This window comes from Echeneis naucrates, chromosome 1 (genome assembly GCF_900963305.1).
Source record: "Echeneis naucrates chromosome 1, fEcheNa1.1, whole genome shotgun sequence".
Classification (NCBI taxonomy): Eukaryota; Metazoa; Chordata; class Actinopteri; order Carangiformes; family Echeneidae; genus Echeneis; species Echeneis naucrates.
This window is the reverse complement of record NC_042511.1, coordinates 16,467,470-16,489,651: the sequence shown is the minus strand read 5'-3', so window position 1 is coordinate 16,489,651 and position 22,182 is coordinate 16,467,470. Positions and strand designations below refer to the sequence as shown.

The 22,182-nt window shown below is 41.9% G+C and overlaps 1 protein-coding gene across 3 annotated transcripts in view; it reads right to left on the bottom strand.

The window, feature by feature from the left end:
- Positions 1–21,823, bottom strand: part of rhbdl3 (rhomboid, veinlet-like 3 (Drosophila)) — a 49,864-nt gene extending 28,041 nt beyond the window's left edge. For 2 of the 3 annotated variants that reach the window (XM_029502804.1, XM_029502812.1), the window contains exons 1-2: positions 21,702–21,823; positions 20,893–21,467 (exon numbers count right to left, since the gene is read on the bottom strand). In XM_029502804.1, the coding sequence (XP_029358664.1) occupies positions 20,893–21,012 (120 nt within the window). In that variant the 5' untranslated portion in view covers positions 21,013–21,467; positions 21,702–21,823. Of the gene's footprint in view, positions 1–20,226; positions 20,251–20,892; positions 21,468–21,701 lie in introns of all 3 variants that reach the window. The other variant, XM_029502795.1, reaches the window with a different exon arrangement.
- Positions 21,824–22,182: the final 359 nt, after the last annotated feature.

Sequence of the window (22,182 nt, the reverse complement as noted above, 5' to 3'; positions counted from 1 at the left end):
TTATTATTCTGAATGAAGATTACATACATGATCCAGATAGCATTAAGATCATTGATCAGCACATGAAAAACTGAAATTACCCAACCTCCCCTTGAGAATTTAGCTTTTGGCAAGAAAGTCAAATACAGGCAGCCGACTAGAAAGAATGCTTTATAATAGGCAATTTATCTATTACCTGTTATAAGTTCGATGGAAAAAAGGACTCACTCATTCACACACGGTCACATCTCATCTGCTTCACGATAGCATGATATACTTCCATATTATTTCATCACATGCATGCATTGTATGAGTAATAAACAAGGAAAACTAAAAGCCACTTTATGAGCCAGTGGGTGACTGAAACAGCCTTAATCTCTGTCACTCGCTTTGCTTTCAATACAAGCAGCTTCCCTTCTTCTTCTTCGTTGTATTACTTCATCCTGCAGTTTTAAAACAAAATTATAACGCAACAATACTTCTTGAATGAACTCAAATTCAGTCCCAGCCCTCCATCTGTAAATCATAGATGGGGGGGGTTGCCAAAAAGATCATAGCAGGAAGCAAATGTGTCTCCCTTGTCCCACACACAAATGCATTTGAAGCAAGTTTTGGGAACCAACATTCGAAGAATGCACATGTAAAGGCAAAAATACATTTAATAGATACATTTTATATTATTATTATAAAAGTAATAATATATAATATAAATATAATATAAAAGTGTGTAAAATGTATGTATAAATGCCACCTTTTAATAGAGATTCTTTTTCCATGCTTATTTATTACAGGTTTGTGGATATTAGAACAGAGAAGCCACATTACACATAAAACAAGTTTCAAATTGGTGTATCTGCTATCTGGTGTTTCCTGATCACGGAATTTCCATCATACACAGCAACTGGCATTTCTAATAAATAGCAAACCTTATTAGACAGGAAGAAGCTCATTACTCTCTCTGCTAATTACACTGAAGCACCAGGGAGGACACATGAGACCATGGGTTACTCATTCACTGGCCATCACTCACACACATTAACACATATAGGTGCAGCTGCAACAAACTGACACACACTCACCTTCTCATGTTAATCAGGCTTTTCAGACTCAGACTACGCCCTTGACACCAAGAGGTTTTCCCTGTGTGGCATCGCTCTTATTTCTCTCTCGCTCTAACCACAGATGCATGCCCACGCATGCGTGCACGCGCACGCACACACACACACACACACACACACACACACACACACACAAAAAAACTCTGTCATTACCTGACACAGTGTGTTATCAGTGCTACTGGCCTTCGCAACCTGGAAGTTACCTGGTTTTGGGCTTATCATCAGCCCAAACTTGGTCTTATTTAGGAGACTAGTTGGGGTTGAGCGGAGCTGACGTATTGTCATTGGCCTGTGGCTCTGAATGGGAGGAGCAGGGTGACGGAGTAGAGATGAAAAGTCAAACAGTTGACATCATGAACAAGACAACAGTCAAGACTGTGTGAGAATGTTGCCTAAAGGTTGTATCCTAATGACTTTTTATCTGGCACGACCACTCAGTCAAAGGTAAATTTATGCAACAAACTACATTGAGTGGATGGATTGGCACAAAATGTGGTCATGCATGGTCCCCAGAGAGGGTATCATGTCACTTTCATCTTATTGCAGCATTGAGGCTGTCTGATCTATGGTCTTTAGTCTTGACGACTATGGCATGGACTGACAGGACCTAGGGTTCAGTCTTTCATGCAAACTTCATTGTAACTTTAATTCCTTTGTTCAAGCTTTCAGTTTATCTGATACTTTTCAACAAACACCTGCAAAACTATCAAAACATCCCCATCAGCGTCCGATGTTCAGTGCTAATATTATATTGTAATACAGCAAATATTGCAATGCTAACACACTAAACAAGGATGATAAACATGATAAGCAATATACCTGCTGGGTATCTGCACTGGCATGTTTGCATTTTAATGAGAACAATATTTTTCCAGGCTGCTGCTAGAAAGTTTCTTCAAATTCTCTCCAGGAAACATTATTATTATTTATTCTATGTTGTTCCAGTAATTACATGATCAAATTCAATAGGATGGAAACGGGGAAAGACAAATGTCAATGACCTTCATATATTCAGAAATATTCAAACATAAAAACATAATCAGCAAAGGTTGAGGTTACTCAAACAAAACTGAGCATGTTTGGGTTCTTTTAGCATTTCAACATGGCAGAAGATTTTTGAAAACAACCAAGCATGTGTTTCTACAAATATAGGTGCAACATTTTCTTTTCAGATTCACACACACACACACACACACACACACACACACACACACACACACACACACACACACACACACACACACACACACACACACACACACACACACACACACACACACACACACACAGGCCAACACAGTGGTCAGTGTGGTTGCTAAGAATAAAGTGCCACGTTCATGGAGCTCGATTTGACATGTGCAAGCCTAATCTTGACCACAGTCTGTGTCTAACTTGACAGCTCAAGGCACTGATGCTGATGGGTTTCCCAGCCAGGAGCCGGTGTGTTGTTTCAGTGGTCTCTGACAGAGAGAAAATTCAGAGTTATCCAACAAAAGCAGCACAATTCGACGATGCAGAAATGTTACAGCAATTAATCATAAAGCTTATTTAATTGAACCCCTAATTAGGTGCTTTTTATTCTAATTTAACCCTGTGTCTTCCTTTAAATCTCTGAAAAACAAGTTGTGTGAGGCTGAAACTACAACACCCTCTTCAGTCTGGCTGTCACTCAGTACCTCATTCCTCCTATGAATGCTTTATTATCACCAAAGCATTAATACTGAAATATGTCTGCACTCAGGTGGGAACTCATTTCCACCTGGGACGAACACAGATGAGCAGATCCAGTATCTCCCTCCTCCTTTCAGTCAGATCCCCTCGCTGGTGTCACTTGACAGCTGATTGACACAGTGACAGCAGAGTGGGCTGGGATAAGGAATGGTGGGGTGTGATGAGCCGCCATGGTTTCACACAATTAATTACTCAGATGTCACCTTTCTCATCATGGAGGATTCTGCAGGAAAAGGTCAGCCATCTGACTCGGATGAAAACCAGCTAGCCATGCATGTCACGGCCCCCAGCCTGTGCTCTGCCCACGTCACACTTAATGACTAATGCCTCAGCAAGACTAATAGTCCTCAAAATGCAACAGCAGTGCCTGTTAATGCAACCATTTGCAACAGACTCACAGACTAAGGCCGAGACCACAGACAAATATGGACCAAGAAAAGAGCCCGGAGGGAGGACAGAGGAAGAGAAGTGGTGGGCTTGGCAGAAAACTAGGAGTATTTTGCATGACAGAGAAAAGCAAGGGAGAGGGAGAGAAAATCATCACCAGGGGAGGAGGAAGCGTCATAAAAGGCTGAGATGATACATAACTAGACCTCAGCATGCACAAAGCAGGCAAGTAAATCAAATAAACCACTATTTCCAGCAGGTGGCAAGTGAAATTACTGCCTTTGATAAGATAACCTTCAGCTGGGCACAAACTGAGTCAATTAAGCCACAATCTGACATAGCATACATCAGCAAGATCAACAGGCTGAGAGAGGAGTCCGCTTGTTCCAGCACAGCACTTGATTATAACTCACTTTCATTAAACCGCAGCTCCTCCACCATTTCTCACCCAGTCTCCTTTTTCTTTCCTTCGTTACTCATGTTCTCATACGAGCAGTGTCTTCCCCAAGAGGCTCCAGCTAGAGACTGAGGGCGCAAGAGCTGCAACAGCCGTACATTCAAACTTGTTACATCCCTCCCTTATTGTATCAAGAGGACAGAGGGCAGGATGAATCCACTCTGTTTTAAGGAGGAAAAAACATGTGAAAAAGAAAGACGAAAACCCCCAGGTGACAGCTGTTATATTTTATAAATGCTGGTAAGATACCAAGTGTCTAGGAATATGCTGGGATTTCACAAAAATGTGCAACTCCACAAAAATGCTAGGAAAATTACAACAGAGCTCAATATACGCCTCGCTTCCCTTCTTTATACATTTAACAGCCTTCTACTTTGGTTTACTTCCTGTCTCACATCTTCTCATCATTATATGGAAATGCTTTATAGCAGAAACACAAAAATAATTATTGGGTTGGTTTATTTTTCATTAAGGGGCTATTTAACTGACCTCAGTCTGCTGCCACATAGTTACTTGGCTTGTATTTACTAGACATGCGGCGCACACAACCTTTCTTCAAGGCTATTAATGTCATTGCTATGTTGACTGTGCAGCAACAGCAAAATAGTTCTGCACAGTCAAAAAGTTCTGTTAACTGACATCTTGACACTTGTCCTGTCACATAACATTAGTACTAATGTTTAACTAGTCTACCTTTAACAGGCTGTAAGTGCTATGACTTGAATAGACTAGGCAGCAAACAATTATACAGGTTATATTAAGCTTTCATGGTTAGGGCCATATACAAGCAGGTTTTAATTATACCGTTCACTATACATAATGCAGAGAGGACAAATAAACTATAATTGCTACATCATTTGTAGAGAGTTCATTATATTTATTGATATTTATTTTTTCACAAACTGCCTTGCTCGTCCCTTTAAGTTTTATTGCCTGAGATTTGTTTGAATTTGTTTCAAACCCTCAGTTTACATAATGAAGTCTGTGCTGCAAACTGTCCATGCTACAGCTTGGAGTGCTGCATAATGGAATATAGTAAAACAGCAGATTTGACATGCATTTGTCATTTTGGTGATTTTCAAGAAAAATAAAAAAAATATTTGAGACACAATACAGATCAAAGTATACTACTGGTAAATTAAAAATAGGAATATTATGTCATTTGGTCCAGAGCATTGTGAGAGTTGTGACTCCCTTCAGTCTTCTCTGGATAATTTTTTTGGTGGTGGGCACTTTAAGATAATTGTAGCCACCAGAATTTAATGTTTTCAACAGGTGAAAAGAAACTTAATGAGAAATATGTCACTGGAAAGAATTAGAAAGCAGCTCGCCTTCATTTTGCAGCAAGGAAGACACCCTCTCTGCCAAGCAGCTGCTCCTACCTGGGCACATCACCTCTTCCTGCAAATGATAGCACATCAAAGTCCAGGTATTGGACTAAAAAAATTTTTATTTCAAGCACATAGTATTACTTGCGAATATATACTCACAGAGATTAGTCTTATCAGTGGGCACAGACAGAACTGACTGGCTTCAGTATCTTCTCTTCCTTTCTATCCTCTATTCCTCATTCTCTCTTTCTTTCCTCTACCCTTCTGTCTTCTTTCATTTCCCATTCTCTCTCCTCTCGCCACTGCTGTCCTTTCTTCTGTGATGGGAAATGCACAAAGTGTGTCACAGGTAATTGCTTTCTCTCGCATGCAGTCTAATGTACTCTCTCTGCCCTCCTTCTCTAACACTTTCATTCTTTCCATCTTCCTCGACACAACACAGATATCTGGCTAGGCGCCGCATATATTGAGTGACAAAAATAAATCTTCACATCATGCATTTATTGCACTGTTTCGCTTTTCTAGATGCAATGTCTGTGTGTATACACAGTATATATGCTATAGATACATATAACTTGGTTGTTTGTTTGTTTGTTTTTTTAAGCATTTAAAAAAAAGCTGCTTGAAATGTTTCAAAATACGCAGCAGCACTGAAAGACAGACTGAAGCTGGCTGAAACATTCCCTCTTTTTTTAAAATCAGATTTTAGACCACTTTGGTTTGAAAATAAAATTATCTTGGTATGTCACCTGTGTTGGCCATTCACTCAATATATTTGACCTGAATTTGAGACGGTCCGAATAGGTTTTCGATCAAACAGATGTGTTTGGTGGTGGCTCCATGGATGACGGATGTTGTGTCTGTCTGGGCTAATCAACAGTGTAGTGAGTCACCTATCTTGCTTGACAAATGAGAGGTTCTCACTCATCTCACACACACACACACGCACAGTCGGACAAGCACGTGCATACATGCAGCTCCTCATGCACGCAGCTGTCTGAGGCTATCACAAATTAGCACAGGCCGTCACAGTTTCCTTGCCAACTGGCCTGTAACCAGGCAACGTTGGTTGGTGTGAGAATCCCTTCAGCTGGTACACACGCATGTGCACACACACATCTGATGTGTGTATAGTGTCAAATACTTCAATATTACTTTAAATCCTGACATCAGATCCCCTCACTGTGCTGACTGTGCTCACAGACACATGATCTATGCATATTGACACACACACACACACACACACACACACACACACACACACACACACACTCACACACACTTTCTGTACTCCAAGACCGATGCAGTCTGAAGGTACAGACATTAGGTTCAGTGTTATATATGTAAACCTAGCTTAAACAGACATATTACCCACCACTGGAGCTGTCTCAACATTCACCATGTGACATCGATCATTAGGCATTACTCTTGTTCTTGAGACTGAAGAGCTCTTTTGGAGTGCTTTTTAGCAAGGTTAATCTATCAAGGTATAATGGTATTTGCACAAAACATGTAATTACACATACAAAGGAAATGTTGGATTGATATCAGAAAAGAACATCTTCAGTGTCATAATTTTAGCCCAGTGTGCCAGTGTTAATCAATCAAACTGAGATAATAATCAGTGCCTCATTTTTTCCATTGGTTAAGGAGATATTAAAGCAGCTATTTGACTATGTGAGGTTGTGTTCTCTTATTATCTTCTCTGTCATGGAAACTGAAGAGTTGTTATGCAGTGTAAAGTGTATTCGGTGAAACCTGATGTAACATTATGAACGTGTGAAATGTGCAACTCCCATAGCCATTGTTGTGAGTAATCCTGTCACCCTCTTCATATTACTTGACTAATTAAGGTGGGATTTAAAAAAAGGGTTAAAGTTATACAAAATAAATTAAAAAAACCTGGCTTAATCAACCAGAAACATGCTCTGCTTCTGTCCTGCTGATATCCGTACGAGTTCCCATATCACAACAGCTCACCTCACAGACAGCCACGTCTATCTACTAGCTAGCACCACGCATGGAGACTGCAGGCCACCTACCTGTCCACGATCTCGTTCTCTGCTCAAGCCGTGAGCATTATTTTGTGCTTTTTTGTTGCACAAAGCCTATTAACCCATGACAAACTTGTTCCCTACAGTTTAAAATCATATTCCACTGCAGGTTTAATGTGATCCACGATAGAGTAGAGTGTGAATGTACTAAGCCAAACCCTTGCAAAATTTTAAATCAAATCAAATCAGATTTATTTGTATAGCGCCAAATCATAACAAAGTTTATTCAGCTCAACTGGACCAGATTTTTATATCAAATGAATTCCCATATCCTGACATGAACTGACAGTTAACAAGGAGTTGTGATTAACTGAACTATGTAGTCTCTTAACTTCCATTAATTCTTTGCGAAACTCCATCAGGATCCATGCTGGAAAAAAATGCACAGGCACATGTTCACATATTTTGTAATGTAGTTGCACATTCCTTCAGTGCAAAGACCTTCTTATAAGGTTGGTCCCTGTTAAAGCAGTCAAATGTTTTTTCACACACTAAGTTAATCATATTACACCATACTTGGATGTCTCAGCTGGTGTTTATATCCATGAACTTAGTGGGAGGACAGCTGTGTATTATAACCTGTCTATTGTTGCTTATTTTGGGTGTCAGTAACACTTTAAAAATATAAATGTTTTTCCTCCATAGACACTATATCTGGCAGGATATCTTGGAAAGTATTCTAATACTAAAATCTAATTTTATTGCGAGACATCTGAGAGTGAATACAAAGGGAAAATATGGAGAGACAAAAGTGTACAATTATCATTTGTCTGGTCATTTGTGTATGTTGTATGACATAAGGCAAGATGGAGTGAGACAGACTGGTTGATAGTATTAAACAGGGGAGAGAGAGAGCGCTCTACTGCCCTCAGGGTGTCTCCAGATGCAGAGGGGATTGCCACAGACAGCTGACCAGCCCTCAGCAGGCTCTTTCGACAGTGTTCAAATAAATACCCCCTGTCGCTGCTTGTGAAAGCATTCACATGGGAGAGATGCACGTATGAAGACACAATGACACATAACGGAAAGGACACTGAGACTCGGGCCCAAGACCCACAAACATCTATCAGGGAGAAAAATCTTACACGACTGCACCCAAATAGTATTTCACACCCAGACATGAGTGTGAGCCTATTTGCCAAGGTACGCACAAAAGCTAAAAAGTACAAAAAAAAAGATGAAATGGAGTATCTGTGTCACTCATGCATAGGGCACAGGCAGGGCAGACAGGGACAAAGACAGAGATTGGTGACCTTTTCCCCCAAACCTCCCATTTACAACGAGGTGAGAACCCCTCATTACCACCAGGCCAGACCCTCTATCAACATCCCTTCACTGCTGCACACATTCAGCACCTCTTCACAGAATAAGGAAGGGAGCAAAAAGAGGGGGGGGACATTTGTTTAACGAGCCATGCCCAGGCCGTCTTTCTCTCCCATTCAGTCCCTTCCTCTGCTGCAGGCCTGCCCTGAGGTCAACTCCCCCCACAACGCCATCAAAGGCCTGCACCAGGGATGGCAGTGCTTCCATTCAACATAGAGATTTATGATCTCTAATATATGGCAAATGGACCTGAGGCTGGGACTGCCCAAGGGGAGGCCCCAGCCTTATTTTCTTCAAATCTTGAGAAGAAAAAGAAAGAAAAAAAAGGGAGAGCTGAAAAAGGCACAGGGTTGAGGATGGGGGAGCAAGTGGTGCTGTCAGAGTCATTTTTAAGGTTGCCATCTGGGTTGGGTGGGATCCTTCAACTGTCAGTCTTCACCAAGAACCGCTCTTCCAAAGGGCTCAGGCTGTTGCGGGTAAAACACTAGAAGAGACAAATTGCCTCTGTCACCACTGACATTTCACGACCTTGACTGTTTCTGAGTAATTTTGCAAGTAAGCTGGATCTTTCATTAATTGGTTATCAGGAGTAGGTCACTCTGATGTCTTGTTCCTAAACTGTGGTGAAAAGCCCAACGAGCAAACCCTCTACTTCATAATCCTATTCCCATAATCCGCAGAGGTCAGCCAGAGAGAAACAGAACTCACTCTCACTGTGAACACTTTCCTTCCTTTATAAGGCCAGAGAAGAAGGCAGCTGTCAAGAAATAAACCAGTGCATATTTCCTAGTAAAACCATCTGTCAGTGTCACTTCTTGTGATATATAACGTGAAAGTCAATGAACTCCAGAGGTGCCGGTGTTTTAAGTACGGAACAGAACTAGCATTAGATGTGCCTCCTTGTTGACAGCATTTTCATACCGAAGGTGCTAACTCTGTATTATAAAGAAAATTAGGGTATTTCCAATAATGTGGAACATTTCTGCAATTCAAAAAAAAAAAAAAAAAAAAAAGAAAGAAAGAAAGTCTCAGGTCGCAAAGCAAAAAAGTCTTCTTCCTTAGAAAGTAAGATCTTAAAAAGCAATAGTGTTGCCATTCCCTTCTTGCCTCTGAGGAAAACCTCAGCTTTAAATATCCAGCTGCTGTTGCAGAAGTATTTGAGAAACAATAAGATCTGTGATGATGATTTTTTTTTTTTACAATTTACAAAATAATAGAACACACGCATACCATTAAAAGTGCACAGTCAGTAAATTAAAGTGCACGCACCACCTAAAGTTACTGACTATCTTAAGATCATCATTGACTAACTACACATGGGATTAACTATATCCCATTATTCATTCATTCATTCATTCATCCATCTTCAATCACTTATGTGTTTCTGGGTCACAGGGGGATGCTGGAGCCAATCCCAGCTCACATTGGGCAAGGACAGGGTCACCCTGGACAGGCTGCCAGTCCATCACAGAGACAACAGCTCACACTCAGACCTATGGGCAATTTAGAGTCACCAGTTAATCTAAACATGATGTCTTTGGACGGTGGGAGGAAACTGGAGTGCAGGGAGGAAACCCACACAGGCACAGGGAGAACATGCAAACTATACCCCATTAAAAGTTCCTTAAATTTGTTTTGGAAAGGCTCCTTGGTATAGGTGATGAAAAAAAAAAAAAATCTGTATTCCACCTGTAATAGAAGTGTAAGTTATCACAACCTTGGCAGCTGTTCCCCTGAAGGAAATTATTCTTATCATAATGACACCCCGAGTGCCAAAACCTGACAGGCACCCCGATGAGCTGCTGTATTTCGCAACTGTGGCTGCAGCAAAAAAAACCCGGCAACAAAGATAAGCACTCCCCCATGTCTGCCTCCCAAAAGGGAAGAGTTCAGAAAAAGATTTCTATTAGACACAGCAACAGTGTCGGGATGATAGTGTTGTCACTGGACAGGACGTCCATAGGGCTCTCCTTGGGTGTTTTTCACACTAAGCACTAACACGCTTGCTTGGCAATCTCACTCCAAGGCGACAATTTACAAATGAAAGTGTGACAGTACCAAAAATTCACCAAGAATACACTGGGATTTAATCACTGCCACAAAATTTTGAAGTGACAAGACTACATATAACACATTCAGGTAAGAATCGCACACTGAAAAAAATTGGAGATAGCTTTCCTACCTTGTTAATTTTTAACACTTGTCTGATCCAAAATACCACCTTAATGGTTATTGTTCTGGAAGCAAAGGAAGTGGGAAATGGCTGGTGCTCTCGAGAAACCGCAAAATTGGTGCCATAAATAAAGCTTTATTGCCACACGCAGCAAAATGATTAAAACAGATGTATAAAGGGCTTGGGTAGAGTTATGTGCTCAAAGTGCAGTGCCATTGACACTGACAAGAACAGCTCAGTAGCCATTCTGTTTTTAATTAAGAACAACACTGAACTTATATTCCTTGACTTATTTTCAAATTAAATCGATCACAGAAGAACAGCATATGAAAGGTACATTTCTTCAATTTTAAGTGCCTGTAAGGATATCTGAGGAACGTATGACGCCATATATTGTAGTAAGAGGTGATTCAGGATGATAAAACTGACAAACTTTCCAACACACTTTCCTGTCAATGGTTTCAGGCTATTTCAATCAATCATTCTCTCCCAACTGAAACAAAACCCAAAGCAGGAAAGAAAGCTGCTAAACATAAAGATGGACAATGCAGATTTCTAAACATTAAATAAATTGCTTTTGTTTATGTATAATTAGGAGTGTAATAAATCGGTTCAATTCAAAATGCATCCTTAAGTTTGTTTTCATTTTAAAAGGGGCTTTCTTAAGTTCTGAAAAGGCAATATGTTGCCCTTTGGTCAATAAATAGATTTTATTGATTAATGCAGATTTGTAGTAAAATTTGTAGATTATTTTTCCTTTTTAAGAAAATCAAATCAAACCGAATCCTTCCATTTTAAAAATGCATCGTCCCTGAATTGTATCCTACCCCTTGTAGGATAATCTATTTTGGAGAGATGCACACCCCTAAATTCAATGATAAAGCATACACTAATGTTCCTTCCACAGAGCTGTACTGTGTATCATGTACCTCTCTATACGGTCAAATATAGACAATTGTTGAGTAAATATGAAAGTAAAGACATTTGCTTTGTATGGCCAAGCCACATGTTTCAGTAAGAAACACTGAATGTTGCATTTTTTTTCTTTTTTTGACAAGTTAACTTAAAGCAGCTGAATGGATACTTCTATCGAGATGTTAACGGTCCACAATGAATAATACAATATCTTTTACAATGCCATTTTAAAGCTATGTCTTCACTCTGGTGCATTAATTCATTCATAGTGGGTAACGGGGCCCTGACAGAGAGATTAAAATGAAGTGGGAATAATACAACACTGCTATTGCATCAGTATTTAGCTATTTGCAGCTATTCTGAGTTGAGCCACTGAAGGCAGAAATGGAAGAAAAAGTTGGATCCCTACTTCAAAGGGGAACAGCATTGGCTTTCAAGACCCAACCACCATCCTTACACGATTGCTATCAGCTCAATCATGAAATGAGCAAGTGTCACACGCTTTCTAAGCCAAAGCTTGAATGCTTGAGACAATATCCAGAATGATTTATTACCTCGTCACTACTACACTGCACTTAAGAGCTGAACAGGTGATTATCCTTTGATAATAAAATGAATTTTTTGATGCGATTACTTAGAAAAAGCATCACAAAAACTTTTTTAGCGCCCTGTAAACATGACTGAATTTTACTATGAGTAGGACCAACTCCATCTGTGACCCAATTTTATTTCCGTACTTCAGTGTAAGGCTTCATCAGTGAATTATATACAAGACATCTGGCCAAATTGATATAAACGGAATAATTGCATGTTGCAAATGTGTGTGCTCTGCAATGCATGTGATTAATATCTCCATGAAAAAAAACACCAGGTGAACATCACGCTTGATAGTTAAAGATCCAAAATGGCTATGTTCTCTTTTCTCTGTAGGTCTGTTTTTTGTCATGTGATGTGTCGCAGATCGCCACTTCAGCACTTTGGCCCTGCTGGCAGCCTTTGGCAGCGATGCCCTGAAAGACGACACGGAAGGGATAGGACAGGAACTGAAATCTGGGTGAAAGCTAAGCACTGTCGCTCACCTTGAACATCTGCAGAGCTTGCCTGGCCAGGTTGCCATGATAAAAAGCATGGAAAAAAAAAAAAAAAAAAAAAAAATAAATACTTTTATCTACTGTCCCATAGGCCAAAATTCAACCATCGACAATGTTTACCTTAATGACAACAACTGCAATCATATATAGGTTTTGTATTAATGATGGTGTTTTGTAATTCTCTTTGGACTTTGATGCATTACACAATAATAAAATAAAGCCAATCAATCAGTGGAGGTAGGGAGTTATGTATAACTGCTTTATATTATGCTTCGTAAGAGAAACCAAAATAAATGCGCATACTGTAAATAAACTGGACCAACATTGTTCACAATGTTGCTGTGCTTTTCATGAGTTGGATACAAGGCTGCATATTGAGAAAAAATTACTGCTATGACAGAGGTCATTGCTATTATCATGATGCCAAAGCTGGCTGGCTCCTCAAAAATCTGGTGCCATTTGTTTTAATGTCTGTTATTGAGGTTGTCGAGCTTGAGGTATGGAGGCGCTCTTTGTGGGTTGCAAGGAAAACTGTGAGCCTCTGGCAGACATAAAGCAAACAAGGCAGTACTGGGGAAGTATAAATGAGGGAATCAGCACAGCCTTGCATCTGATGTCTTCAGGAAATAAGGGTTTTTTTGTGACAAAATGCACTTACATGCAGGGATAGTTTTGGAACCCTCATAAATTAATCCAGAGAAAAGAGAATCTTCTAACTAAATTCTACATAGAGATTTAGCGTGGGTGTGTACAGAACAGCAAAAACACAATTACTTTTGAAATATGCGTGTCTTGCATTATCTCGTCTGCACCGCAGTCTACCATGACTTCAGTAGAAATTCTCCAGGGAGAAAAGGTGGAGGAGGAATATATAAGGAGATATTGGTGAAGCGTTTGGTTGGATAGCTCAGTGATCTGAAAGATGGCACACAATTTAGAGTTTAAACCCAGAATGTGTAGCAATTTAGCACACACGCATTAATGCATCTGGGTAGTTAGTGAGTAGGTGGTTGTCTTCATGCCATCTGTTTCAATAAAGAATAAGCTGCTCTTCTGAAGTTTTCTGACTTGTACTCAGCACTCCTTAACTGAAGATGCAGAAATGGCTTTACACAAATCATCCTCTGTCTCCTACACACACACACACACACAGGTGAACTTCCCAAACACAGAGTTATTGTACCTTTGTCAACAGCACACCTGTCAGGCTTCACTGTTGACCCGTTCAGCCTATGGCACAGAAATGTGGTCCAAATATTTCTGTTTGCATATGTGCAAGCTTTCTTTCTTCCTGTAAACATTCCCGTGGTGTCTATAAGCTCTGTGATAAAACACAGACTTTTTCCACAGGTCTCTAGGACAGCTACACAGCCGCGCATCCTTCACAGACCTCTACATGCACACGCATTGGTGTGATGTTGCTGCCCAGTGTCACTCTGTTGACAGCTGTGTAACTATAGCCTGTGGGACAGTATCTCGGTTTCAGTGTGAAGGAAGGAACACATCTGCGCGGTGTCTTTCATCTCTGCTGCATCAGAGTGACAGAATGACACAAGGAGCTTGGAGCTTTCTCATATTGCTGTTTGGCTGACAAGTTGAAGGAAAAGAATTTGTTTAAGTTGCATCTAACAAAAAAATCTGGCGTCAGCACAAGTGGTGCTCAAATAGTCAAACAGCAGTTGAAACCTCTCCTCCTTACACCCTGACATCCCATGGATTGGCAGGACCTGTCGAAATTAACAATCAGACAATCATGTCCACTTCATACAATGACTGGCCTTGGTCTGTGGAAAAGTGAGCTGTCCACTGGTTGAATGATTTTTCCAGCTAAACGACTCTCTTAAGCTGTTTGGCTGTGAGGCACTAACTACCTGAGCCTGTTTGACTTCTTACTAGGCACACATTTGCTGCTCTCCAAAAGAATGAACACAAAAAGGAGAAAATTCCCTCATTCTCCTATGTTGGCATTTCAGTGTGGACATAGATTTTTTTCACTTCAGATCAACAGTGTCTGTGGGTTTAGCTGGCTTAGTGTGGATACAGCTAAACACTGCTCCATTGAACCAAAACAATAGTGCATCAATCACTTTGGTAAACTGTAATCACTGAACCCTGATACCCTTCCAAGCAGGCAGCTCAGTGACACGTATATGATGGCAATGAAAAACATGTGCTAGGCTTCTTCATCAAACTCTAATTTGATCTTTTCCCACTGGAGCCCTCCACTTTTTGTGGCATTACTATAAAGCTGATGAGCTATTGTGTAGGCAAGGCTGTGAACTACAAACAGCTAATGAGACGAGTGGAAAGCAACGATGAGCAAAGTGAGACTGAAGCCTCTTCATATCTGCAGTGTCATCCACTTAACTCTGATAGGGAATCAGACTTCAGAGCAAAAAGATGAGAGACTGAGAGAAAGATTGAGACAGGTAAAAAGTGACAAGACGAAAAAAAGAGAAGAGATGCCCCTTCAAAGCTCAAAGTGCCGCTGGTCCAACAAGGCAGGTGCTGCACCTACCTTCCACCACACATGCTTATTCAGCAGGTGCTGCGTGCTGGTGCTTCAACTGCCCTCCCTCGACCTCTAATAATAGATTACATTTCTTGGCCAGGTGGGTGCAAACATACTGTATGTGCACACACACACACACACACACTAACACAAAGCATATGAAAATAGTTAAAGCACTGGGACACTTCATGCCACCACTGCCATGAGTTTTCACACTGTTGTCCAATTATGGATAAACTGGCACATCCTCTTTCTCCCATTTACAGATCGACAGGCACAGAAGCTATTTTTACCTCTGCATAAAAGCAGACTCTGTTTTCACACTCTGCCAACTGGAACCATCCCTTTCATTAAGGAAATCTATTTAGAGCTGAGAGGGGAAGAGGCAGAGAAGCAGGGAAAGATGAGCTCTGATTAAATCTTTCAGTGAAAATGTTTGAGGCTCAGTCTGTTATTTATCAGGCACACAGCCTGAGCGCTTTTGAGCAGCATGGGGTGGGTTCCCCTGATTTACAAATCAGGACAACGCAGTTCAATATGACCACAAACTGTTTGTCAGTGGGTTATCTCCATGACTCAGCTGCTGTCAATCACTGCTGAGCAGATCAACAGACTGTGACCCCACCATCTGCGAATGTATCAATGGCAATTAGGCTGATAAGCACATCAGTATAGAACAGCTAATATGGATCAAAAACAAAATGAGCAAAAGAATGAAAGAAATATGAGGGTAACTAATTGGGGGGGAGAAAATCTATCTCACTAATGTGATAAGATGCCAAAAAGAAAAAGAATTTTAACAGGAAATATTTTGTTGACAAGCTCATCATTGGTCCTGTAATGTAAGAAAAATACAGTTTTATACAGATGAAGCTCTTGTCAGCTTTGCTGAAATGTTTACCTTGCTTGAGTGCTGGTTCCTTTTAATTGTTTTCTTCATAATTTGAAACGGTAAACGGGATACTAGCTTTACAAAACCAGAAAAAAGAAGCATCCTCACCCACACAAAGATCCAAATTTGACAGCTGCACACCACCTGTACTTTGTTGTTGGCAGTCATTAAAGTGACTGCTGTTATGATATGAGCCCTCTGTTGTTTTTAATGTGGGTAAAACTGACAGGGTGTGGTGAGACATGCTATCCCTGCATGCACCAGTAAACGCAGCTGAGGGTCCCCCGTTGGTTGATCCATTTAGTACCAGTTACCTGGCTGGTAGACCATTGACTGGAAGTGCAATTAGAAAACAAAAAAAGGCAACCGTGAAGCGATGCCAGCTGTACCATGCATGTGACGGTGAGGCAAAACAGTACTGCCAGACAAAATGACTTTAAATAATGACCTTCCTTTTCTCTCAGCCATGGCCAATGAATGTCTAACAAGCTCATTGAAATGCACGACAGGAGCCCTGGGAAACATGAGTCCCACCGGGAACAGGTGGCATCCCAACCACTGACTTTCTGCTTGTTTTAGTTAATAATGTTATCTGGGATATTTCAGCACCAGACCACAATATGCTTACTTCAGCTAATGCTACTAAAAAACTTAAGACTTTCATTTTTGTGGCTCAACTGAGGAATTTGCAGAAAGTATGCAGCCATGTGAAAGTGTTTAATCACTGAGCTCCTATGGGTGCATGCGAGCGGCATTACAAGAAGCCACTGGGAGCAGGCTGTCAACAGAAAGGCAATTGTGGTCATTTGTGGTATGATCAAATTCTGAAATGTTTCTGTTCACTGATAGTTGTAGTCAGTCTTGTGTCTGAATTGCATGTTTTAACCTTAATACCATTCCATTTTAATAGGTTAATGGGTGGTCCCAATGAGTGGTAATCCAAGACACATATCTTAAATAATGCATTGAACTTCAACTAAACCTTGAAACCTTTGAATCTACCATAGGTTTCATCAGACCAAAATCATTACAGTATTTTGTTGAAAAATTAAATCAGTTTAGATCATTAATAGCTGACTAAAATTGAATGTGATTTCGTCAAAAGACTAAAAATGTCACTTTTTGCCATTGAAGACAAGGAGCCTTCTTCAGACACTGTTGTATTAGAAAACCCATTTAATGTGCCTTCCTAGGGGCTAAAAAACAAATGTGTTTGGTTCATATCGAAGTATGACGTTAACATGCTTAATACACTTTATCAGGTAAATCCTGGACTAAGAGTGGTCCCTCTCTAATCCACATTAATCCTCAAAAATAAAAACTAAAAATAAAAAATTCTGCATTTATGACAGAACAACATGGAGACTCAAAAACAGACCCTGTTTTTCCTTCGGGATTATATCCATTCTGTGTGTAATCAGACTTCCATCTATTGGTGTGTGTTATAGCGTCTAAGAGACAAATAGAGGCTGGGAAATTTTGATTATGAAGGGGAGAGAGCCCAGTGCAGCTGCTTCCATCCTAAATGTGCCTCTGCTTCATTAGACAGTTCCTCTATCTGTGTTCACACCTCGTGTTTGTTTCAAGTGATTGGGAACATGAATCAAAGCATTCTGAGGTTTGCTCTCGTACTTCCTGCACGCTGAAGAGGAAAACACTTATACAGCAACAAAATCCTCTCTGGGGACAGCAGAGAAGAGTGAAGGGGAGAGCGACAGAGCAACACAGCACTTTGATTCTGATGGTCTGAAACCGAGAAACTGATAGCTGTACTCACAAAGTTCACATGGGAGCCTGTAAAAATGATAGGGTGGGAAGGTTTTGTACTGCGCCCAAATTGCTTTAAAGGAAATGGAGGGAAGCCATAGTCCAAAAAAGATGGATGAATGAGAGAGCACGATTCTGTCTTCTGTCCCCCGCGTAAACATCCCTTTGAGATGGGCAGAATAGAAGGTGTTCTGGATCTGAAAAGGCAATTGATTAATACACGAGATGCTTTATTGGCTTCATTTCTGGACATCATTTTTCCAGTGTATTGCACTCTTAGGAACAATTTGTTCAAGTGAATTAGTTACAGCCATTAGCTAGAGGCTCAGATTGCAGCTTATGAAAACTCAGCAAGGGTAAAACCTAGGGTATCCCTGAAATACATTTGTGCATACAGAGTGTAATCCAACTACATCGATTAATATGTCAAAAAGAGGTGACACGACACCATCATTAATCAAACTAAAGGATGATTCCTTTATACATACATTTGGGGAAAGCGGATCCAGCTACTGTTTGAAAATTCAACAAGAATTTCATTTAAAGCACAAACAATGCAGGGTGTATGTTGGCTAACCAAGGGGACTCATACCATCTTATCTCTCTTAAAGGGTCACTATGGGTTTGTTTGTTTATGGCACAGTTGGCAGTTCCGTTCCTGCCTTTTCCTGTCTGCATGTCAGATCATATTTGAGCAACACACTGAAGTGCTTCCAATGAAAACACTACATATAACTTGCTGACAACATACAAATATGCAACCTTGTAGTGAGTATATTCCTATTGGGTAAATAATTGTCTGACTTTGTCTTTGCTTTCAAGCATTATTTATCTCCCTCATGTCACATTGTCGGTCTGATTCAGAATCCCTCTTTTCAAGGTCTTCCACATCCCATTGTTTCTCTTCCTTAGTTGCTTCACAGAAGCCGGGGGTCTCTGAGGTCAGCCCCTCAACAAATGGAGCAACTCGTAGGAAGGAAGGATGAAAGGAGAATAAAACAGTGAAAGGACATTTGTTGCCGACTAGGCGGTGACCTCACCATTTGGACATATCAATGTATCTTTCTGACCAACATCCACTTGAGGAAACTCAAAGCTTTGCTGCATGCATAAAGACAGCAGATTGTGAGGCCCACTTCATGCCTGTCCACAGAATATGCTCCATTGCTTATACACACACATACATGCACCCAACCCTGGCAATCCTTTCCCACAATCCCATGAGACCCAGGTCTTCCTCTGTAAGAGCGAGCCTGCCACGAGCCTCTGACTCAACCCTACACACCCCCACTAGCCATGCACATACAACGCCCTCCCAGGAGAACACAGGGGGCCCCAGGGTGGGCAGGTGCTGTGGCAGCCCCGCAGAGTGATGGCTACGTGTGATTAAGTGTGCATGTGTTTGTGTTTGTTTGTGTGTGTGTGTGTGCACGCGCGCGTGTGAGTGCGCATTTGCAGGGAGCCCATTTGCCGTCTGTCAGTTGGACCTGCTACTTGCATGATCAGCCGATCTGTGTTTTTCCTCTCATGGGGTTTCTTGGCTGTGTGTATATGTGTGTGTGTGTGTGTGTGTGTGTGTGTGTGTGTGTGTGTGTGTTTTGCAGGTTTGTGCATTTGTGTTTCTTATGAGCTCAGTGTGACAGATCAATGCATCCAGGATTATGTATCAGCCAAATAGCATTACTGGGGTCAAAGTCAGCAGACAACACACGCACAGCCTCCCGTGTAATCCAACTGCTGTGATATTCTCGCCTCGACGTAAGACTTTGGTTTGAGAGAAGCACATCCTGGTGGCACTGTTTACTCCAAAAGCCAAAAGATTTAAAGCTGTACTAGGCAAGAGTCAAAAAGCATTTCTGCCTAATCAGCCTGAGTCACATTCTGGGACTGAAAGAGAGAAGTATCTGCCTTTTCCACCTGTAGACATCCAGGAGATTGACTGACTGTAGCCAAATGAAAATGTACTGATAGCTTTATTTACCCAGAGAAAGAAATAATTCAAAATGAATCATTGATATACAAACTACAAACAACAATAAATGAGCCCTAAAAAATAGATACATTATTTCTTTAAGGATACTTTAAGCAGCAGATCTGACAAACATGGACAAGCCCTTAGAGCCATTATCATTTTTCCTGACTCTTAAGAGCTTGCAAAATTTCCCTGCAGAGGTTTAGGTCATTTCCAGCGATAAAGCCAGTGTTACAGCATTATTACAGCGATCATGATGCACACAATGAAATGCATTTTAATCGGCATATCACTTCACTGTCATGTTTCGCTATCTTTAAGCAGGAACACTGCGGTATTTAATCTGTTGAACACATTGCTGATGCTTTGAGCTGGTAAACAGACACTAAATCAGAGTTGTCTCATGGATGTGAGCACCTTTAAAGATGGGTAGCACTACTCCACCATGAGTGAAACATGCAAATGGGCAAAAAAAAAAATGCAACAACAACAAAAATTAAGCCACTACAGCTTCTGATACATACCTTGTCAAACAGAGACTTCCATTGCTGAGGCAAGAGGAGAGAGAGAGAGAGAAGAAAGGAATGAGTGACAGGATGTAGAGAGGATGGAAAAAAAAACAAAACAAAAACCTCAGAAAGCAGGTGCTCCTCCTTGTCAAAGCAAATTGGAGCACCTGAAGGACTTCCCTTTCTGTGTATTTGCCTTTGTTGCACTCTTGCAATTACATGTAGTTTTTACTTGATCATTGTGGTCAACGATTCGCAGCAAGAGGATAACGTGTGGATAATTATGTTTAAGTGCACTCTGATTTTTTGAAAGTCTAGGACAGCCAGTGGATGGAGATCGGCGTGTGTGTGCAGGTGTTGTGTGTCTTTGAAAAAGGACAATCTGAGCCAATATGTGCTGTGTATGGGGCCTGATGTGCACAGAAAGGTGCCGGGTTTGAACCCTGAATCTCACTGTTGTGAGACGACATTTCTATCCACTGCTCCAAATACTTTCTAAAGACTTGCAGCATTTTAAATGCCTTTAAACTTCCAGTTGTAAGGAAACCCCTGAAGTCTTTTACGTGCATTTTCCGCTCGGGACGTAATGCTGCATGAGGTCAAATACTATTTTTTTTTTTTAAGCTCATGCTGGTTGTAACAAGTGCACCCCATGTCCCTCTGTAGTGAGTGTGAACTCACCTCCTCTGGAGCAACGGGAAGGATGTCGCTACTTTCCAAAACCTCGATCTCTTCGCCCTCCGCGTTGGCCGCCACGGCCGGAGAGGAGTTGATCGGCGCCTCCCGGGCTTCACCCTTCATCCTCGGGCTGCTCTTCTCCAGACACCCGCGGAGAACAGCGACTGGCTCCTCAGGACAGACCCCACATAGCGCAGCCCAGAGTCCCAGCTCAGTCCCGAGCAGGCGTCAGCGGCGGCGGGAGGCGAAAAAGCCGGGCATCGTGCTTGTTTCACGCTTCTCTCGATGTGGGACAGCTTCCTGTGATTTTCGACGGGGAAATAAATCCAAAGCGAGGCGTTCAATGCCGCTCATTTAATAGATGCGTGTACTTCGGCGCACTTTCCAGCCAGCCCGGGCAGACACGTCCCGGTCTGCCGGAGAAAAGTTGATGCGGTGCTAGTTTCCAGTTAGTTGCGGGGCTCCGGGTCCATAGAGCCCGCAGTGCCGGAGGTGTAAGGGGCTGTACGGCAGCGGTCCAAGTTTCAGAAGCGCATTTGCAGGACTAGCGTTTCAACTTTGAAGGGATGCGACGCCACCTGAAAGAAATAATGACATCATCAAACACTGACAGCGGCACCAGACGCACGGCAGAGCTGACAAACCGGGCTGGGTGACGCACAAGACCCGCACGGCTTCCCCAGTCCGGGGAGTCCGCTGGAAGACGGCTTAAACAGCGTGGGCAGCGTCACATGGAACACTCAAATAAAAAAAAAAAAAAACAACACACAAAAACAACATCAAGTGCTCCATTTTCTGGTGCGTCATGATACCTGGCAGGCTGAGTTCTGCCGGTCAGCGACGGGGACAGACGTCTGCCTCCGCCGCTTGTCTGAGGGAGGAAGGAGGGGAGGTGGGGGGAGGCGAGGCGGGGAGGGGAGGGGAGGCGGGGGGGGGGGGGGGGGGGGGGGGGCACGAACCGCCTCCGCTGGGATGGTTGATCCAGATCCAGGGGGTGGACGTCGGGACTGTTCTCCAGCAGTATGGGTCCTCACTGGCACGGGAAGAGATGTGGAGGGAGGGAGGGGCGGAGAGATGGAGGGATCGGGGGAGATTTGGCCCGGGGGGGGTGAAGGGATCACCAGCCGCTCCGCTCTGGGCTTTCGAGGAACTCCGGCTCCCTGAGCGAACAGCTGGCTGTCACCGTCTCACTGGCTCAGAGGTTGGAGGTCGTTAGGTCATTTGTGCCTGACGAAGAAGCTGCATAATTACATGGTAATTTAGAAAAGCACAAGAACCTAGAAATGTTTCAAG